A 22298-nucleotide genomic window follows, 5' to 3' on the forward strand; every position below is an offset into this window, starting at 1 on the left:
CTGATAACGCGCGCGGGGTGAAAGATAACACATCAGACAACGGCACCCATTCACTCCTATCGCGCGACAACCTCCGCCACGCGTGGAGTCCTGAGTGAAAACCGATCTGTGGAAAATTGGGGAGGAAATAGCCTTCCCGGGATCAGCGTGGCCGTATAGAGTTACGGCGGAGGCCCCTCCCCCTGTCTGGCTCGCTCTTTTTTCTCAACCTCTCGGTTGGCTTTCCGTGAGGGCTCGATCCTGCTCGCGCTCAGACCGCTGAGAAATAGCGGGCAGAAGATGGCTGACTCGACCGGGCACCGTGAGCCCGCAGCAGCAGCAGCAGCATCAACTTCACCGGGGCTTCTCACGCGCCTGCCATTCGCTGCCACTCCGCAACTCTGAAACCGCCCCGCCTCGCTCCGTGCCGTGCGCCCGCGGGGTTTTCACCCCTAAATATTGACTGAGATTTAAAGAAAACATGGCTGAGATGGAGAAAGAGGGAAGACCTCCGGAAAGCAAGAGGAGCAGAAAGCCAGCTCACCCTGTGAAGAGGGAAATTAACGCAGAGATGAAGGTAGGTTGTGCGTGCGCGCGCGCTCTCTCACTGGCGCCCATAAAGGCTTGTCATTTTTGGATGCGTTGAGCGCACCGCCGCTCCGCCCTCGGACTGAATATAGAGAACCGATTCATTCAAGCGCTGTGTGTTTGGGGTTAATCAGCTAACTTTGATTTTTTTCTTTTGGTTTGCAGAACAGGTCGGCATTATTTTCCTCCCGTTTCTATTTCGAGCTTAATTCAAACACCTTCCAAGCCATTCATTTCCAGATGATCTGATTTGTTTGTATTGCATTATAGGTTTTATCTAAACACACATGTATATGATTTTTCCAGTCGTATACATGTGAAATGTTCCCAGTCACACCATGAGATGATTTAGAGTGAAATCCCCTTGTTGGCTTCGCTGTAGTTGATGGAAAATCCAGTGCGTCAGTCTCCGCGTCAAACTGCTGCGTTACTACTACTACTACTAGCGCGTTACTATCACTCAGCCCAACAACACAAGCCTCAGAACAGAGTAAAAACTCAGTATTGAAACGGAAAGCATGCTGGAAGGGTGCAGCTGTCCAGCTGTTCTGACGCTGGCTACTCCAGATGTGCATCTGTTCAACACTGACGGAGCGCTGTCTGCTTGTGACAAACGCACATTTTAATTACCTTTTGGGGGTATTTTGAACATGCAGGTATAGTTTAGTGTATTTAAGAACAGGGGGATTCTTCACTTTTTTGTTCTGTTTGAGCAGAGCCGTGTGTTTGTGTTTTGAAGGCGCACACAGGCGCTTTGTCTCCTGGTTTTGTGGTGCTCATTGTCTGAAGCGTTTGCATCAGCTGCCCTGCAGCCTGATGTTTTGAAAACGCCAGAAATTGACTGTGCGTTTTTTCCACATCAAACTACATCCCGGGTGATACCTTAGTTGTAGATAGACTCATTTCCTTATTCCTATTGTTAATCTGATAACGTGTTTAGGCTGCTGTAAAGGCGCGTGTGGCTTTGGTGAAATTGCTCCGTTCTCTCTCTTCTTGTCAGTGATTATTTGACTGAGCTGCGCGAGGCTCACCGCTCCGCCGGGGCTCTAAATTTGACAGATATTGATCGACCTGTAGCGGAGAAACACGCGTGCGTCTCTCCAGTCTCCTTAAACGCCAGCGATCTTTCAGTTTGACGTAGCTCACTCACACACAGAGAGGGAGAGTGATAACTGAAGGATACAATGCAGAAACAGACTTATTGTGGAGCTTGCAGGCTATGTGCGAGGTTTGAATTATTGGGGGGGTAGAGAGCTCTGAAGCGTAATTATTAAACCATTCTTAAAAATTATATATATCATTATAAAAAGGAAAAATATATTATAAAAGGAAAATAAGTAAATTAAGTATAAGAGTTATAATGCTATAATACTGTCATGAGGGTCTACGACCATTGTGGTATCATTTCCTGTTTATGTTTAATGAATAAATCCTCACACTGACTTTAATGTTTTTTTAATAAGAGGTCTATACTTAAAAGAAGTACTGAAAAGAACTGATTTACTGCTTTTTATAGAAATAATAATAAAACACACATTTTCTCCTGACATTATAGCATGTTTCATCAAATTCATATGAATTCAGATTAATTTAAAAGCTCAGAAATCATTTATCCAAGAGATGTGTATTATCTGCATGAATCACAAATGTAATTAGTTTAGAAAAACTGTTTATCCTTAAAAAAAAGACTTCTCTGACCTGTGATTTTATGTTTGCAGTGTGTTTGCTGTTTGTTCATCAATGAATTGATTTGAAAATCTCATCACTGCCTGTGCAACAAGTTTGCGATGTCCTTCAAACTGACCTTTCATTTAATAAGGAATCAATTTTTATACAATCGCTTTTCGACAGCGAGAGATTAGAACAAATATCACTGAATGTTCAAATTGATGAATGTGTTTCCTGTTTGTGCATTTGCTTCCTATACTGATAGTAAAAACCGAAACAAAAAAAACATGCTTTAAAATAAAACTCCACTCAAACTGTAATATAATCCTTTAGGTTACTGAACGAGAGATTAAAGTGCAACACAATTCGTTGATTTCTCCTTGTACTTCAAGTCTGCCACACATTGTTTAGTCTTTGCTTTCTTGAGAAATCCACTACTTGCATCTCCAAAGGTCTGGAGGTCTGAGTGTTGGCGTTGTCAGAGGTGTAGTTTGTGAGAGTCAGGCACAAGTCTGTCATTTCAGTCGTAGAGTTGTCATTTTTACCACATGACTGTGGATGAAGCAGTTCTCAGCCACGATTTTGACAGAGAGTGGACCATTAGACCACATTTCAACCCACCCAACTATTTAAGGCCAAGCTCTCTCCAGACAGCAACCTGCAGTTGTTGTCAGCAATTCGCTTTTCTCACTGTGTATATTCCTCCTGTGCACCACTTAAAAACACATGCATTAAAAAATCCTTTTCCATTAGCATCACACATCCTTTAGTGCAAGCAATAATGCTTTGTGGGTATATGTATAGTCATATAATAGCCACACATCATAACAAAACATAGCTGGTAGTCAGAATTGGCTAAGCAAAAATTGGCTGAGCATGCTGGGTAATAAGTGGTGCTTCAGTATACATACAGTATACACATATTGAAAATTAATTAGCCTCTAATATGTCTTTTATTATTTTTTTTTAAGATGGACTAAAACATTAAAATCATGTCTCACTTATGTGCTTCATCATTATAGGAGCTTCTTAAATAACTGCCAGAAGTTTTTCCCGTAATTGCCTCCGTTATCCTGTAACACACAGGTGTTTTTCAGCGACAACCACCCACATCTCACCCTGTGATCCCTCCACAAGTTAAATGCCTCTTTGCAAAAATGAAGAGTAGTCATGTGATGAAGAGATTGACTCTTGATCTTAAACACTAATGCTTGTAATGTCAGGCACCTTGCATAATTCCAACAACACAAAATCACATTAGCAAGAAAATTAACATATTTTTGCCTGAAAGATAAGTTTAAAGGGTACTCTCAGAAAAAAAGGGGGTGGTGCATTTTAACCCTTTAGGGATTTAAAAAATGTAGAAAGATGTATATTTTGAATGGATACTGTCCAACTGACAGCTTTTGTATTTTGTATGTGCTTTTAAATGATCTTTCAGTCAAAACATGTTAATTTTTAAAGTAAAACTCTGAAACAGAATAGAAAGTTTCTATGTATTTTTCTAAGAGTATATCCCATGTAAATATATATGGAATCCCCTGCAGTACATGCAAGGCTGTATCATTTAAACCCATATGTATGCTTACACATTTGTGTAGTGTATACATACAGTCTGATATATTTAACCATATGTAAAATGGGGATTGCATTATTTTCAGGTAGCAAAATAATCCTATAATCATTTCTATTCCTCTCTTCTCACTACCGCAATCAGTTTTAAGCCAATCAATGCAAAGGAAAGACACATCGTAATTACAGTATTTTAATTCCCAAAAAGCATTTACGTTCTCAGAGTTATAGGAATTAGAACTTGTTGCCATAAAATTGCATAATTCAATGTCTGAGAATATGAAAATATCCAAGTGGAACAATTGGTTGTGAAGGCAGCTTATGATTTAACATGTTAATTTAAAGAATTAGTTAAGGAAAAGTCACATTCAAATGACCAGCACGCTTAACAGATCTGCCTTAGACCTTTATAGGTCATAATAGTTCATTTGGTTATAATGCAGTGTGAGGTTTTTGTCTCATTTGTATGTATTACGTAATTTAATTTATACAACAGTCCAGAAAATAAAAAGTTAATATTCTGTGATATTTTAGACACACTATTGTCTGTTTTTGCTTAGTTTTTACTGCAAAAATGTTTTACCCACAGTTTTGAAAAAGTCTTTATTTTGAAACATCGAAACTGAAATTTGAAATTGAGACTGAGTGAAAAAATTATTTAAGTCATTCAAGTCAACATTTAATTGCCACAAACTGCAGTTCTAGCTTCATAGATTTTTTCATATATTTATTTCATATATATATATATATATATATATATATATATATATATATATATATATATATATATATATATATATATATATATATATATATATATGTGTGTGTGTGTGTGTGTGTGTGTGTGTGTGTGTGTGTGTGTGTGTGTGTGTATATATATATATATATATGTGTGTGTGTGTGTGTAAGTGTGTGTGTTTTAGTGTTAGGCGATGTCGACCGATTTTGCATCGTACGATGTCTAATGTGAAACATCGCGATAGACGATGGCATCGTCATAGGCGGAGGTGAATAAATTATTTATGAATAATAAATTAATTTGTAGCCTATCGTTTCAATAACCTGACCCGCATGGTCTTTGTTTTACCCATAAGCAAATCTTAAATAAATAAATATAAGTTACCCTCAAATTACCACTTGTCAATCACTTTTTCCGCAGGAGGTTGGTCGGTAAACAAAAGTGCACAACCAACAGTATCTGAGGTTTTCACTAAAATTATTAAGTACAAGTGTGAAAGTGAAAGAAGTGTACTGATGCTGTGACACGTGACCTGATAGATTCAAAAGATGGGGTGGAGGATCGGTGATGCCGGCTCAGCATTGTGTTGTCTATTGGCTATCGGCGATGAACGATGGCATTGTCTACTGCCCAACCCTAATATATATATATATATACATATATATATATATATATATATATATATATATATATATATATATATATATATATATATATATATATATATATATATATATATATATATATATATATGTGTAAAATCTATGAAACTAGAACTACAGTTTGTGGCAATTACATGTTTGATACGGGTTTCCTCCGGGTGCTCTGGTAACCCCCACAGTTCAAAGACATGCGCTATAGGTGAATTGAATAAGCTAAATTGGCTATAGTGTATGTGTGTGACCTCAACAGTGTATAGGTATTTTTCAGTGTTGGGTTGCTGGAAGGGCATCCCTGCGTAAAACATATGCTGAATAAGTTGGCAGTTATTTCCTCTGTGGCGATCACCTGATTAATAATGGGACTAAGCCGAAAAGAAAGTGAATATATAAATATATATGTAATCTACGTTTTATTTATTCATTCAACCTTTATGTTTCATTTCATTTTCCTTTGGCTTTGTCTCTTTATTCATCAGGGGTCACCACAGTGAAATTAACCACCATCCAGTTATCCAGTGTATGTTTTACACAGCAGCTGCTCTTCCAGCTGCAACCCAGTACTAGAAAACATCCATACATACTCATCCACTCTTCAAAGGAATAGTTCTATATAGAACCAAAAATGGTTCTATCAAGCACTTCATATATGGAACCCTAAAAAGGTTCTATATAGAACCATTTTTGGTAAAAGGTTCTACTGGCCAAGTATAGAACCTAAAGGTTCTACATAGAACCTTAAGGAACCCTTTTTTTAGAGTGCACACACACTATGGCCGATTTAGTTTATTAAGTTCACGTACACTGCATGTCTTTGAACAATGGGGGAAACCAGAGCACCTGAAGGAAACTCAATCAAACACAGGGACAACATGCAAACTCCACACAGAAATGCCAAATGGCTCAGCTGGGACTCAAACCAGAGATCTTCTTGCTCTGAGACAACAGTGCTAACCACTCAGCCCCCATGTCGCCCCTAGATGTTTATTAAAACTTTTTAAAGTAAGCCAATCTTTTTTGGAGCTGAAATAAATGTTTGGTAAATACATCAAGATCAATTTAGATGCAACTTGTGAAACAAATTTATCACAACTATTATAACCTTAAAGTTTATATGTAATAAATTAAGCTAAATCAAATCAAATAATTCTTTCTTTAGCAACTTTTTGAAATATGTTTTTAATGATTTTTGCCTATAACATAATTTCTCAGCCTGATTAAGTATGCAACTAATTAGACTAGTTAATTGCCTTATTGTGTAAGTAATTAGATTAAAACGAGTAATTCCTCAACAGCCTCAACTGTAGCATATTCTCCCTAAAATCCCAAACAGTATTGAAATTGATTGATTGCTCAATTAATATCTTATTTTAACACATATATATATATATATATATATATATATATATATATATATATATGGTTTTCTAAATCATTACTTTTGGTTTCCAAAATCCTGAATACATGCCTCCATCCATAAACAACATCCCATACGTCTTCACCAGGCTCATAAAGGTGTCCTATAAACCCCGTGCAGAAACTCCACACACACAATAGGTACAGCAGACAGAGGCCAGTGGTCCATGTATATGCAAAACGCCACAGACAAACAATGTTCGTGTGTCACACCCCACGCAACACGAAAAACAGGAAACGCTAAAGCCATGGAGACAAAACAAAACTTTTCCCCAAACATTTGCGTCAACAGACATAGATCGGGTTCAGTGGAATCAAAGCTAAATTTGATACGCGGTGTCCAGTATCCAGAGCGAGGGTCTGTTCGAGGGGTCTGAGATACATGTGCGAACAGGTGTTGAAAATCACAGCCACGTTCAATACTTCCATCCAGCTGCACCATCAAGACCCGTCTCCAGTTTTTTTTTGTTGTCAACTTGAAAGATTCAATAGCTTGTACATGCACAAACAAAGCTTACTGTAACACATAAAGAGCGTGTGTGTGTGTGTGTGTATGTGTGTGTGTGTACAAATACAATCTGCGTTTTTACTCTGCACTTCTCTCTTATTGCCTCAGTGAGAACTTGAGACCTGAGCATTATGAATTTCTCCCTCTCATGTATCAGATTTCCACCAACACACACACACACACACACATACACACACAGCCTATGAGGAGTCCCTCGCTTTTTGGTGTGCTTTAAAACGAGCCTTTGTTTCATTTTTCTCTTACATGCAAAAATGGCAAAGAACAAGAGCAATACGGTTGATTGTTCACAATGTGGCCTTGCGGAGGATTATACCTCCGAGAGGGAGATACAGAAGAGACGTCTGACAGTGTTGCTTTCATGTGCGTCTGGTAAAATAAGCCCCGTGCTGGTGATTGCCCCGACCGAGAGGGGGATGAGGAGAAAGGAATGTATACAGCAATAGGCAGCCTAAGCTGTAAAAACTGAAAGCTGAGAATACAGGCCGGATCGGATATCAAGGAAGGTAGATGGAAATGAAAGCAGAGCATAGTGGTGCTGGGGGAGAAAGAAAGAGAGCGAGAGAGCGTCAGAGAGAGAGAGAGAGAGAAAGTGATATTCAGTGAGAGAGGGACAAGAGAAAAAAGCAAGAAGGGAATGGAAAAGTGTGGGTTGGGAGGAGAGAGAGGAGGAAAGTTGGTGAAGGGAGGAGGGAATTTTATCATGGTGTACAGTGACCTACTCATGTTTCGAAGCGCAGGGTGTCTGATTCCTCCCGCCGTCACAATCACGACACACAGAGAGAGAGAGAGGAGATTTGCTGCTAACGATCTTGTAATTTTTTCTCTGTCTTCCCAGTTGATTTTGTTTTTTGTATGGAAGGAAATATAGTGTTTAAAAATTAAATACAGTGCATTATATTGGGGGTTTTATCAGAGTTTGTGTAACTATTGGGTGGCCTTAAGAGGAAGGAGTGCAGGGATTTACAGATTGCATTTATGTGTGTGTGGAGTTTTGACTGAACACAAGCTGATGTCTGAAAGACAAACACAAGCAAATATGAGGATGTTTTAAATTGTTTTGTTTTTTTACTGGGGAATGTAACAACCTTGCTAAATCTAGTTACTAGTGCCATAACTACTTGTGATGGTCATTTGCATGATTTGTGAATACATTGGAAAGAATAATTCTAGTTTTTAATATTAATAGTGTTTACCCCCACTTAAGTGTTTACATGTTTATATGTATATATATATATATATATATATATATATATATATATATATATATATATATATATATATATATATATATATATATATTTTTTTTTTTTTTACATTATCACCTATCCAATTTTTAGGAACAACAAATAATAATTTGACTTCTAGTTGATCATTTGGTATCAGAAGTGGCTTATATGAAAGGCAAAGGCCTCTAGATTATGCTTATTTTACCAAAATAAAATATGATTAAGCCTTGATTTAACTATTCATTTAGGACAGTAAGGTCTGGCTTTGTTTAGACAAAAGTTTTGTCACTTCACAGAAATGATGTACAATATAGTAAATAAAGTCATAGTGCTGTGGAAAATGAATGAATATTGTGTATGACTCCGATGAGCTTGGACGACTGCATCCATACATCTCTGCAATGACTCAAATAACTTATTAATAAAGTCATCTGGAATGGCAAAGAAAGCGTTCTTGCACGACTCCTAGAGTTCACCAAGATTATTTAGATTCATCTTCAATGCCTCCTCCTTCATCTTACCCCAGACATGCTCAATAATGTTCATGTCTGGTGACTGGGCTGGCCAATCCTGGAGCACCTTGACCTTCTTTGCCTTCAGGAACTTTGATGTGGATGCTGAAGTATGAGAAGAAGCACTATCCTGCACAAATGTCTTGATTCCTCAGGTTGTTGATGTTGGCATCCACTCTGCAGATCTCTCGCACGTCCCCATACTGAATGTAACCCCAAACCATGATTTTTCTTCTGCCACTTTTCCAAATGATCTACTCGAAGTCAAGTTACTATTTGTTGCTCTTACAACTGGGATCTTTTCATTTTATAGATAACATTGTTTAGACAAATAAACAAATAAATAGATAAATAAATGTACATATGTTTTTGTGTTATATATACAAAATTTTAAAAGCTCAATTACAGTTAATGATTAACAGGTAAAATTAACTAATCAAATGACAAAAAAACTTTAAATGTTTTTTTTTTAAAAGTGTTTACATTTTCCTAAAAGTTGTTTTTATTAAAATTGTCAAATTTAAACTTCAGCCAATCAGTTTTGACCAATGATAACATATATTTTCATTTTTCAATCTGATGTCATATTTGGGAAGTGAAGTGAAGTCATTTTTCACTACTGTATTATTTTTAAATTGAAAAAACATTTTGCAAGTGACTTTTATTCAAAATGTTGGTCCTTACTCTTGAAACAAAAAATCACAAATAAAATATGTGAAGTACCAAACGCGTACCATATTTAAGTTAATTTGAATACTATTTTTGCAATTATTATCCATGAATTTTTAAATGTATTTTCATATTTCTTTATTCTAAATCTCTAGGAAATATTTTTGGTACATCAAGAAGTAAGGTTTGTTATGAACATTCGAAAAGCTAATTTAGCTAGAAATAGTGCTTAAAATTTCATTAAAATGCAGTATTAAAGTCTCATGATTAAATAGAAAATGAGGCATATAACTTCAAAAAAGAACCATCCCTTTCATTAGGCTGCTACAGGCCTGTAAAAAAAAAAATATATATATATATATATATATATATATATATATATATATATATATATATATATATATATATATATATATATATATATATATGTTAAAGCCAGAATTATTAGCCCCCCATTGATTTTTGTTTCTTTTTTAAATAATTCACAAATGATGTTTAAAAGAGCAAGGAAATTTTCACAGAATGTCTGATAACATTTTGAGAGAAAAAGGAGAAAGCCTTATTTGTTTTATTTCGGCTAAATTAAAAGCAGTTTTTAATTTTTTAAAAACCATTTTAAGGTCAAAATTATTAGCCCCTTTAAGTTATATTTTTTTCCAATAGTCTACAGAACAAACCATAGTTACATACAATAATTTGCCTAATTACCCTAACCTATCTAGTTAACATAATGAATCTAGTTAAGCCTTTAAATGTCACTTTAAGCTGTATAGAAAAATATCTAGACAAATAATAATAATGAATAAAATAACTAATAATTCTGACTTCAGCTGTATAGTGTATTAATATTTTGTATTTTGTAGTATTTTTGTTTGTTTCCTTTTAAAAGGTTTTCTTAAAATATCTTACACACTGCTCTATTTTTAATAATAATAATAATAAAGAATCGCTGTGCCTAAAGCTTAGAGTGACCTCACCTTTGACCCTGTGCTGATGACGCGTGACCTCTTGTTAGGGGTGTAATTCAGGTCAGCCCTCCGGAGGAAACTCTGGCCACCTCTAAACGGTGCTCCCAGACGATCAGAGCTCCAGAAGTGGCCAGAAACACTTTATAAGGCGGCTCAGGTGATGCAGGATTGATCTGTGCTGTGCTGATACAGTCTAGTAGGGTTTCCTGTGGACGGGGTGTAATTACCGCATTGTACCTGACCTTGTGAACTTCATCCTAAAGCACACGCCTCACCTTACAGACCAGAGACACAGGACAGACCCCTGCTGGACACACCGCGCAAGTGCAAAAACGAAACGCCAAAGCGATACACTACAGCCAATACAAGTGCTTTTCATCCCTCTTGAGATTTTGAGATCTTAAGTGCTTTTTTTCCTTCTATTTTTAGAGTATTATTTGTCAGCCTAATGTAAAGAACACACAAAAATAAATCTAAACTGTTTATTTTGTCGAATTTGATCAATTTGTGACTGTAGATTTCAATGACAATATGCTATTATTGTTTTGTATTGGTAACTTTTATCTCATCCGGCATTGAGCCATACATCTCCACCTCAGCACCATGTAGATTTTTCACAGTTTCATTTATATTTACATTCTGAATACTTTAAAAGGAAGATGTCTTCACACACAATTATATTCAGCATTTATTTTATTTAACAAAAAAGTGTTTTCAGAATTAGTAAAAAAAAAAGAGAGATACACAAAACCTTCCCTTTAAAAACTTATTTTGTGAAAATTAATCAAGATTTTTGAGTCTGATTTTATGTGTTAAGATTTGCTAAAATGTTTGCAAATGTGCACGTATATGAGAAAAAGAGTGCCTCATTTACATATTTAAACAGCATTTTACTAATACAAAAATATTTGCATTTCTTAATGAAATAATGTAGAAATACACTGTACAGCAATCTAGGAGGACTTGGAAAGCATTGTTATGTCTTGATAATATTAAATATATTGTGTATTTGTTTAAAATGAATGTCAGTATACAGAATGCTTTTTTGAATATGGCAATATTGTGATTTACAATTTAATTTTTTAATGCCCATGCAAAAGACTTTAAATATGTATAACTCCAACAACAGATAAGAACAGAATACTGATTGATTGACAGATGTATGTTTGATTGACAGTTGTTGACTCATGTCTCATCAGGTCCCGTCCAATCGGCCCCTCCCAGGGGCGGGGCAGGCAGGCAATCTCCATGGCAACTCGCCCTACTTGATGGTGAGAGCCTCCCTCAGATTGACTAAAACAAACAAAATGACAAAAAAATGATATGGAAATATAATAAATAAGCAAATATATGATGTTTTATGCTTCTTTATGGTATGAGAGATTGTAAAAAACTGTGAAAACCATGAAAATTTAGTTTTTTTTAGTTTTGTCATTTACACATTTAATTTAATCTGTAATATAAACTTACTTATAGCTTCTATAGATAAGAAACCAACACTTTGTTTTCTCTTAGGCTGGATATTAATTTAGATTTAAAAGCTCAAATTTTAATTTGATTTGATTTATGGTTCAATTCTCGATTCTTGATTTGATTTAGTGAATATAGATTTTATACAAATGCTGTTGTTTTTTCAGTTTACAAATGTTAAATTAATGAAAAGAAATCACAGACCTGTACATTACCTTTGTTTATGTTTTTGTTTAGTCATAATATAGATTTACTGTATAGCTTTTGAGAATAGACATTGACTTAATCACAATGTTTTTTACTTCTACTTGTTTGCTCTTTACACACAATACAAGCTATTTTTAGTCATTACGACAGCATTTACGAATACATTCATTTCTTTATTTTGAGATTATTCTTTAAAATGTTTAAACTTTGAAGAATTAAAAATTATAAAAAAAGATATATACAGTAGGATTTTACTTCAAAACAATTTTTACTCACTTTTTTGTAAGTAAATTTCACTGACAAGGAAACAAAACATATTTGTCGGTTGTGAATGTGAGAGTGTATGGGTGTTTCCCAGTACTGGGTTGCAGCTAGAGGGACATCCGCTGTGTAAAACACAGGCTGGATAAATAGGCAGTTCATTTTGCTGTGGAGACCCCTGATGAATTAAAGGACTAAGTCAAAGGAAAATGAATGAATATAATTTGACTTATACTTTATATGTGAAGCCAACACCGTGTGTTCACTTGGCTGGACATCGATTCAGATTCACAAGCTCAGATTTTGATTTGATTCAATTTATGATTCCATTCTTCATTGTTGATTTGATTCAGTGAATACAGATTTTATACAAATGTTATAGATATTTCATTTCACAAATGTCCAATTAATGAAAAGAAATCACAGGCCTGTAAATTACCTCTGTTTATGTTTTTATTTCGTCCCAATATTTCCAAATTTATGGCTTTTGAAAATGGATAATCAATGACTTAACACCTTTTATTTCGTTTTGCTCAGAACCTGTGTGCTCTCTACACATAATAAAATAAAAATACAGCATTTATAAAAACATTTGTTTCTTTATTTTGAGATGATCCTTTAAATGTTTAAACAATAGAGATTTAAATACATGGAAAAAAGATATATAAGATATTTTACTTCAAATCTATTTTCACTCACTTTTCTGAAAGTATTAGTAAAATTTCACAAAAGTGACAAAAAAAACACTCAAAAATATTTTGTTGCTTGTTCAAACTACTTTAAAATGTTTGTGACAACTTTTTAAATTGTTTTAATTGTTTAATGTTCAATTCACTTAAATTTCATTGATTTGTGTTGAAGGAACCTGATATTTTTATAGCGAACAAATAGCACCAGACTCTTACAAATAAATAGAAGAACCATTTTGGGTTCCTTAAAAAACTTCCAGGGTACATTTCTTAAATCAACCAATTATTTTTTTATAGTGAAATATATTTTACATCCAAAGAACCCTTTTTTACTGTAACAAACCCGTTGTGGAATTTTAAGATTGTATGCTTGTTATAGATGGACCAATCATTCATCTTAAGAGTGCAGAATAAAGTAATACTCCCGTAAAACATACTTCAATAATAAATGAAACACTGTGCTCCATCTTTTATGCTGAGATATGTTGAAGATGCATGTCTTCTGCTCTGATTTGTTAAAAATGCTCCTTTTCTCTGGGTCTCTGGATTAGTGTTGTTTGCGAGATGCTTGTTTGATGCCCTGGTCAATCTATAGCCTCTCCAGATTTTGTTCTTAAAGGGATATGGAGCGGAAACGTTTGAAGCTATTTTCAGTCAGATTTTGTCCATGGATGAGCTAGTGGATTTCTTGGATGCTACTTCTGGCCTTGGTTCACAGCAGCCATGCAAACATAAGATTCCCTGTGGAGATTTTTGTTTATCTGCATTGCAAAATCTGCCACTCAGAGTTGTTTTTTACATTGATTGTTTCAGTGCAGTACACCTCCCAAACAGACTGCAATTATTCACTCTTTCACAATTCCTCTGCGTATGTGTGTGTGTGTGTTTGTGTGTGTATGCTTGTCAGGATAAATGTGTTATGAAAGCAGCAATAGTTTTAGGAGAATTAATCCCTGAGAATGATTAGAAGTTTGTTTGATAGATTGAAAAAAAAAGATTGTAAATTGTATTTTATTGCCCTGTTTCTCTGCAGAGTTTTGCTGAAAACACCATGAATGAGTTACTTGGATGGTACGGATACGATAAAGTGGAGTTACGAGATTCGGACGACATAGAGATCCGCAACTATCCTGACGGAGAAATGCGGCAACACATCTCTGTCCTGAAAGGTGAGATCTGATGCAGATACACCACTTTACCCTTGGCACACAGGAAAAGGAGGATTTACACAAAGAATATGCAGTGAATGGCAAAAAACTCTCATGATTGAATGAAAATAGTACACTATTTGTCAAAATGTTATTTTTTGACTGTATAAATTTATTTTCTGGGTTTGTCATAAATTATGGTACAAATCCTGGTACTGAACTGCCAGTATTTTATTTTTCAGATTTAGGTTATTGTATGGATTATGGTTTCGAATTAATTAACATTTTATTTAGTGATTTTAGAAATTCTTTTCAACCAGTCATTACATCACGAAAAATGTAAAGTATACATAAAAATATTTAAGAAATGTTTCTTGAGCACCAAATGATTATATCAGAGTAATTTCTGATTGATCATGTTAAACTGGAGTCTAGAATAATAATGATGAAAATGAAGTTGTCGTTTTGTATTTGGACTTTTGTACTGTTTTCCTTTGCTTCAGGTTCATGAATACATAACAAAATTAACTCAATTATTAGCCCCTTGTTTATTTTTCCCCCAATTTCTTTTTAATGGAGAGAAGATTTTTTTCAACACATTTCTAAACATAAGTTTTATTAACTCATTTCTATACAGCTTTTAGTGACATTTAAATGCTTAACTAGGTTAATTAGGTTATCTAGGTAGGCAGGTTAGGGTAATTAGGCAAGTTGCTGTATAATGATAGTTTGTTCTGTAGACTATCAAAAAATATAGCTTAAAGGGTCTGAGAATTTTGACCTTAAAATATTTAAAAATAATAATAATAATAAGACTTTCTGCAGAAGAAAAAATACTATTAGACATACTGTGAAAATGCCCTTGCTCTTATAAACATAATTTGGGAATAATTTAAAAAAGAAAAAAAAATCAAAGGGGGTTTAATAATTCTGATTTCAACTGTATGTTACATACATGCGCCATCTTACCTGCCACCAAGTTAATGCAGGCAGAAACATGAATAACAGCATAGTGAGTTGCAAGTCTAAAAGTACAGTATTTTTGCATTTATTCATTTTCTTGTCGGCTTAGTCCCTTTGTTAATCTGGAGTCGCCACAGCGGAATGAACCGCCAACATATCCAGTATATGTTTTTATGCAGCGGATGCCTTTCCAGCCGCAACCCATCTCTGGGAAACATTCACACACACTCATTCACACTCATACACTACGGAAAATTTAGCCTACCCAATTCACCTGTACCGCATGTCTTTGGACTGTGGGGGAAACCGGAGCACCCGGAGGAAACCCATGCCGCAAACACAGGAAGAACATGCAAACTCCACACAGAAACGCCAACTGACCCAGCCGAGGCTTAAACCAGCGACCTTCTTGCACTGAGGCGACAGCACTACCTACTACTTACATAATATTTCATTAATATTAATTTTATTTTTCTACATTCTTAATCAAACATTTGCCCAAAAGTAATTAATAAAGTGAGCTAAATAAAGTAAGAAAATAATCACATGTGAATTAGTATTTTTTAGTAAAATTGAAAAAGACATTTTTATGTGGTCAGTATATACAAATTATTGATTGTATTTTCAGAAAAGGTACTATATCATGGTATACAGAATCTATAGTTTATCATCATACCCCTTTAAAATAATTACATTATTTTTCACACAGCCCGAAATTAAATCACATCCCAAATAACTTTTCCAGCCTATGTTTGATAGCCTTTTCTGTGTCTTTCTACAACTTTATCCCGAAGGCGTTTTGAAAGCAGGGTGTAACGTTAGTAAAGTTATAGATTTTCACAGGGTATGATGATTTTCTATAAGGACTAATTAGCGTTATGAAGATATGAGATGACTAATATCGGGATATAAATTTTTAATGTTTTCCAGGTTGTCATATTGAAAATGCCATTTTTAGTTGAGAACAGTGCTGTGTAAATGACTCCTTAATCTAGACACAATTCTCACCTTGTTTGTTGCCACACGTACTGATTATTCCCACGGTTCGCTTGTTCTGTCCTCATTATCACTTTTTTTTTCTTGACTTCAGTTCAGTGTCTTACATTTTTGTGCTGTTTTGTTATTGCCTGAGCTCTCCGGTGTGAGCTATCTTTCTTGTTTTTGTGTTTAGTAAAAGAAGTACTGCAAATAGGTCCCTCTACACTTGATTTGTTTGGCCTGCCATGTCAATTAGTAGTGGCGAGATGAAGGTGCAAATAGCTTTGAAGCTTTTCATCCAGATGTGTTGAAAAGTGGTTCATTTCTCAAGCCTTTGAATGCACATAAGGGACACCTGCTGGTCACTGCAAATTTGGTGCAGGAAAAAAAGGTCAGTAGATAGAAAGTGCCAGAATGTGTGTTTCTTGGCTGATGTGACATGAGTTCCTTTTAGCGTTTATGCTCAGGATTGCTTAATATTACATAATTTTGTATCTAGGAAATGTTTTGTTGAACATGATGGAGTTATTTAGGCAAAATAAATGTGGTAAGCGTTTAATGTGGACTAGACAAAAGCCAGTAAAAGTGCTTCAGCATAACTTGCCATCTTCTTCAAATCTAATATGATAATTTAATGCTCAAAATCAGGGTTGCCAGGCCTCAAAAAACAAAATCTGCACAATGACCAATCAAAACTGTCCCATTCCATGTTATAATGACCTTTCAGAGAGTTGAAACACGTGTATCACATTCCCATTTTTGTTGAGCCTGCAAACTACCTGCTGCAAGAAAATAAGCCAATTTCTTGGTGATTGGGTAGAAATTGTGAAGGAAATAAGCAATATGGAAGAATTTAAATTTATTCTGAGACTTAAAAAGACTTTTTTCTAAAACATTGGAAGAAATGGATTGATTACTGCCATTTAAACAACTGTTAAATGCATTGAATCTGCAACAATGTAAAATGTATTATTGTATTATTTTTGTTGATTAATTTATTATATTATTTGATGTGGAATACTCTATGTTCTGTTGAAAAACTTTTTAAAAAGTTTTCAATAAAAATAAAATAATAAAAAAAATTAGCCAATTTCTGCTGGACACAGTTTGAGATGGAGACTATAATGAAACTTTACAGTATTGTTCCTTTTACTGTCCAGCCTTGAGCATAAAACTCCTTGTTTTCTAGATAAATTTTGTATTAATATTATCTGTAGGGCGACATGGTGGCACAGTGAATAAAGCACTGTCACCTTATGGCAAGAAGGTCACTGGTTCGAGCCCCGGCTGGGTCAGTTGACATTTCTGTTTGCATGTTCTCCCTGTGTTCGCTTGGGTTTCCTCCAGATGCTCTGCTTTCCCCCACAGTCCAAAGACATGCAGTACAGGTGAATTGAATAAGCTATATTGGCCAGAGTGTATGAGTGTGAATGACTGTGTATGGGTGTTTCCCAGTACTGGGTTGCAGCTGGAAGGGCATCCGCTATGTTAAACATATGCTGGATAGGTTGACGGTTCATTCTGCTGTGGTGATCCCTGATGAATACAGGTACTAAGCCGAAAAAAATGAATGAATTAATATTATCTGTTTTTAGCATTGGTTTTTGGTCTGCAACCCAGTTAATATTCAAAGAAAGTTTTAGCACCTACCTATACCTTCTGGACGCTATGAACACTTGACACTAACATGCAAAACATGCATTTTTATATCTTATTATCATCCTTTAATTCCCGATAGGTCCACTGCAGCAGGTTAATTTCACAAACCTGTTTGCCACCACAAAGAGTCTAGAGGGAATTCTGGGATGATAATAAGACACAAAATCCTGACAAGGACAGGACCGAAAACAAGAACTGTCAGATTTTAAACGTTGTTAAAAAAGTGCACAAATTCCAGAACTTCCTCTGCCGTTCCCCCGAGAGCAGCGTGATAAACCCACAGCTTTATCTGCACACCCTCCATGCCGTCTCCTGGCTGGCCTCCGTGCCAGAGCATTAGAGAGTCTTAAACTGTCAGCCATTTTTTTTGGCGGCCCTGTGGGGACAGAGAATGAGACGCCGAAACAATGAGCTGGCTAATTCCTCACTAAGTCCATACTCCAGCCTCCATTAAAGAAAAATGGTGATGTAGGCATTAGACGGCTCCCAGCTAACATGCTCTCAGCCCCATTTCTCCAGCCTACCACGCCTGCCATGTGACGCTCGTCGTAATTACTTTCCGCCGTCAGACAAATCCACCGCCACAGATTACGATATTTCACTATTGTTAGTTGACGTTGCTGGAAGTGGAGAGATTAGGCGAAGGACAATCAGACTTAATTAACTCGTTTAGCCGTGATCGTCTCTAAACGAGCGTGCAGTTAGTTACAAATGGGCTTTTCTGCTATCTGCCGGTTATCTGTTTGGCTGCCCTTGGTGAATCTTGTCTTATTTGCTGCAGGTGGGTTTGAGTGTTTGTTGTGTGAGAATGTCATCTCGAGATTCTGTAAGAGCTATTTAGTCAGTTTGCTGGCACGTAACAGGTCAAAACGCTAATGTGAGCTTTGGAGAGGTGTGCTTCGGATTTACTGCTAGAGCCTTAATGTAAGTTTAAATGACAAAGAGTTAGTAAAAATAAAAAAAAGAAGTTCATGTTTTTAATTACAGATGACAATGTCATTAATGATGTATATGCTTTGTAATGCTATTTTTTAATCACTTAATTATGTATTTTACTTTTTTTAATAGAAGTTTTTATGAAAACATAACACCCAATAGTGTACATCATACAGTGCTCAGCATATATAAGTACACTTCGTCACAAATATGTTTTTTAAATTCTTATTTTGAATAGGAAGCTCTACAATATTATATTTATACATATACATTAGATTAGTCAGTTCTGAAGCCAAATCTGGAGCTTAACAAAATAACTTTTGATAAAGGTCCAAAAACTTATACACCCAAATTTATATGTTATAGAAAAATATTAAATACAGACTTTAAATAGAAGAAAAATCAAGAGAGGCAAAAAAATTGAAAAATTTTGTTGAAATTTTTGTAGATTGTAATATATATATACATATTTTGTTTGATAATTGTATTATCTTTCTGGACATTAATTATATTATCTTTCTGGACTTTAATTGTATTATCTTTCAAATTTTAATTAGGTGTGGTGACTAAAATATTATTTAAATAAATATATCTGTTTAATAAATTTTTAATTTTTAGTTTAAATGCAACAAAAAAAAAAGCCTATATTCACTAAGAAATTAATAAAATTTTCATTTTCAAAATAGGGTGTACTCAATTATGCTGAGCACTGTATGTGTTAATAAAACTATCTCAGTGTTATTACTTGATACTAACTAGATCATACTACAAACAGTAGCGAACAATACAGCAATTATACAGCACCATCAAAAAAAAATCTCAGCCAGACTAATGAAATTAGAAACAAAATAGAATTACATGTAAAAAGAAAGGAGAAAACAAATTATTACAAAAAAAAAATATTACAGAGATATTGTTGATATATACATTTAAGGAAGTGGCCCTATAGTTTATCATACATCTTCTGTTTGAAAATCTAGAGAACCGTATAACCTTTTCAGCTTAAGGGCAGAAACCATGTCAGCTAACCATTCAAAACAAACCAAGAGGTGTCGTGGGTTTCCACTCCATTAAAATCACTCTCTTGGCCAGCACCATGCCAAACATAAGAGAGAGTTGTTGATGTTTAGGCCAAGTTAGAGCCTAGTCTGAAAATCCATTTATTCTACAACAATTTTAATGTCCATTTCGAAAGCCTGAATATAAAGTCCGAAGATACTTTTCCAAAAATCAGATACTTCTGAACAGGACCAGAACATATCACCATAGGTGCTGACCGCGCCTTTGTATCTATTACACAAAAGAGAGATAGAAGGATACAGCTTATTAAGTTTACATAATAAGGGTTTGATTGGTGTCTTCAAATGATGTGAAATGTTTCACAGCAAAAGCACACTTTGCTTGAGGGAAGACAAGTTGTTTGTATAAGAATAGCCAATAAGAAAATCACCAGATTTGCAGACGTTAAATGATGTGGGGAAAGACAAATGTAGGTCTTTCCCAGCAGTTTTGTTTTTTGTCATTAATAAAATAAATTGTCCTATTTACTTCTTTGTGTTTTGTTATCGTAATCAGGCTCAGCTAAATTCATACTACAACTTTGTATTTGTTAGCCCATAAATTGATGATTAGCTTCCAAATGTAAAGAGTTATCATTTATTGGAGCATCCATGAATGAAACTATAAGCGTCTGTACTCCTAATGCCCTTTAGTTCACCATTGTTGTCAAGTATGTGCCCATGAAATGGAACATTATCCATTTTTATTTGTAAAGTTATATTAAAACATTGATAATGAAGAAAATAAATGTGGTTTAGCATTTTCATACACCGAATATGTTGAATAAGCTTGCCATGTTTTAGTCAGTGTGAAAACTCATTCAACATCACTTTTGTAATTTAATATTTCCTACTAAAACGATTAATAATGATAATAATGTAATATAAATGCTTGATTTTATCCATTAAACAGTGTTACTTTGATGTTATATACTGTACCAGAGTAAGACTTGAATGTTGATAAAACAAAGCCCGAATAACCAAGTAACAATTGGAAAAATCCAGCCTGAGATGTCAGAGGAAGTAAAATGTTGCTGTTAGATTTTGAGTAAATGTTAAGAAAATATTATGGCTACAATAGCATGGACTCGTGATGATTTTGATTTCTTATGCAAAGTCCAATACTTGATTCCGATTGGCTGAAGAACATTCTAAGGTTATTCATGGCAGTTATTTTCAGATGAGTGCACAGTGAAGTAGTTCTAGGTAGCTCTAGTGTCAGTTATTCCTTACATATTGATTATGTTGAAATAATCATTTAAATTTTTTGACCTACCAATGGTATTTTGCTCAACAAATATAGATTCCGCTTACTTCACATATTTCACACCATGACTGATTTGTGAGACATAAATGACTCACCATCACCTCTCTCTCGTCTCTAGAGAACTCTTTGCCAAAAGCATCCACATTGGAGAACAGCAGTGGTTCTCCTCCACACGCCAACAGCTCTGGCTCTACTCCCACATCACGCAATGGAGTGACAGCCGAGTCGTCTGTAAACCCCTCCTCCTCAAAGGAGCACGGAGGCCTGCCAATCATAGTGCCCTTAATCCCGCCCCCTCTCATAAAAGCACCAGCAGGTAAGAATCACAGCCACGTTATCTGAGCATCAAACCTGCACACAGAAACTGTACAAAATATGTTTATCATAGGTCCATATGGGTTTTTCATACTTTCATACAGGTGAATGTACCTCCATGTATGTACTTTTATCAATAAGATTTGTGTTGAGATGTTTGCGCCTGGCAAAGTTTACTTAGTAATTGCTTGACCATTTGTATACATATAATATTGTTTATTTGCTAAAGACAGCAAAGCTGACTGTATTGAAGTCCTCATATGCTGAAATTAAACATGTATTTAACTGACTGTACATATATCAATCAGTATAGCATTACATTTTTATATCACTACTTAAATCTACATATGAATCTGTAGTGCAACGACAAAAACCATCTTTATATCAGAGCTGTTAATGTGAGTTTGCATCAAGAACTGAATTTCAAAGAAAATTGCCATATAATTATAGTAGGAAAATACACATATTGATTTGTCTCACAAAATCAAATACGTAGTAGTTTGAGTCATGAAAAAAAAGACTCTAATCAGACTTGTTTTTTACATTTACAGGCACGAATGAAAAACAATGCAAAATGTTCATTCTGATTCAAGAATAAACAACTTAGGGCCTATCCAAATACCCACAATACAGTCTTTGTCCTCGATCAATTGTCTGCTTACACAATGTATTTCCTGTATTTGCCCCAAGTGTTCAGGCATGGAGTCTGTGAGTGAGTGCAAAACTTTTGATTAACCAATGGCACACAATGTAGTGTTGTAAAAATGCAAGTAAAGCTTTGATGGCTTTAATTACACATTTAATACTTTACCCCTTTAATTA

The 22298-nt window shown here is 35.0% G+C and overlaps 2 protein-coding genes across 9 annotated transcripts in view; both read left to right on the top strand.

The window, feature by feature from the left end:
- LOC147834238 (uncharacterized) overlaps positions 1-2553 on the top strand; it is a 92648-nt gene extending 90095 nt beyond the window's left edge. The window contains exon 6 of the transcript XR_015506183.1: positions 2286-2553. The gene's annotated coding sequence lies outside the window, so the exon portion shown is untranslated. The remainder of the gene's footprint in view (positions 1-2285) is intronic.
- The window catches only part of sobpa (sine oculis binding protein homolog (Drosophila) a), a 71836-nt gene continuing 49790 nt past the window's right edge, over positions 253-22298 (top strand). For 5 of the 8 annotated variants that reach the window (XR_015505394.1, NM_001098618.2, NM_001441451.1 and 2 more), the window contains 4 exon segments: positions 253-556; positions 11725-11796; positions 14186-14321; positions 21280-21477. Coding sequence is in view for 7 of the 8 variants with exons in the window: in NM_001098618.2 (NP_001092088.2) it covers positions 461-556; positions 11725-11796; positions 14186-14321; positions 21280-21477 (502 nt within the window). In the remaining variant the exon portion in view is untranslated. 8 annotated transcript variants of the gene reach the window in all.

The sequence above is a fragment of the Danio rerio genome, chromosome 13, assembly GCF_052040795.2.
Source record: "Danio rerio strain M-AB ecotype USA chromosome 13, GRCz13ab, whole genome shotgun sequence".
NCBI lineage: Eukaryota > Metazoa > Chordata > Actinopteri > Cypriniformes > Danionidae > Danio > Danio rerio.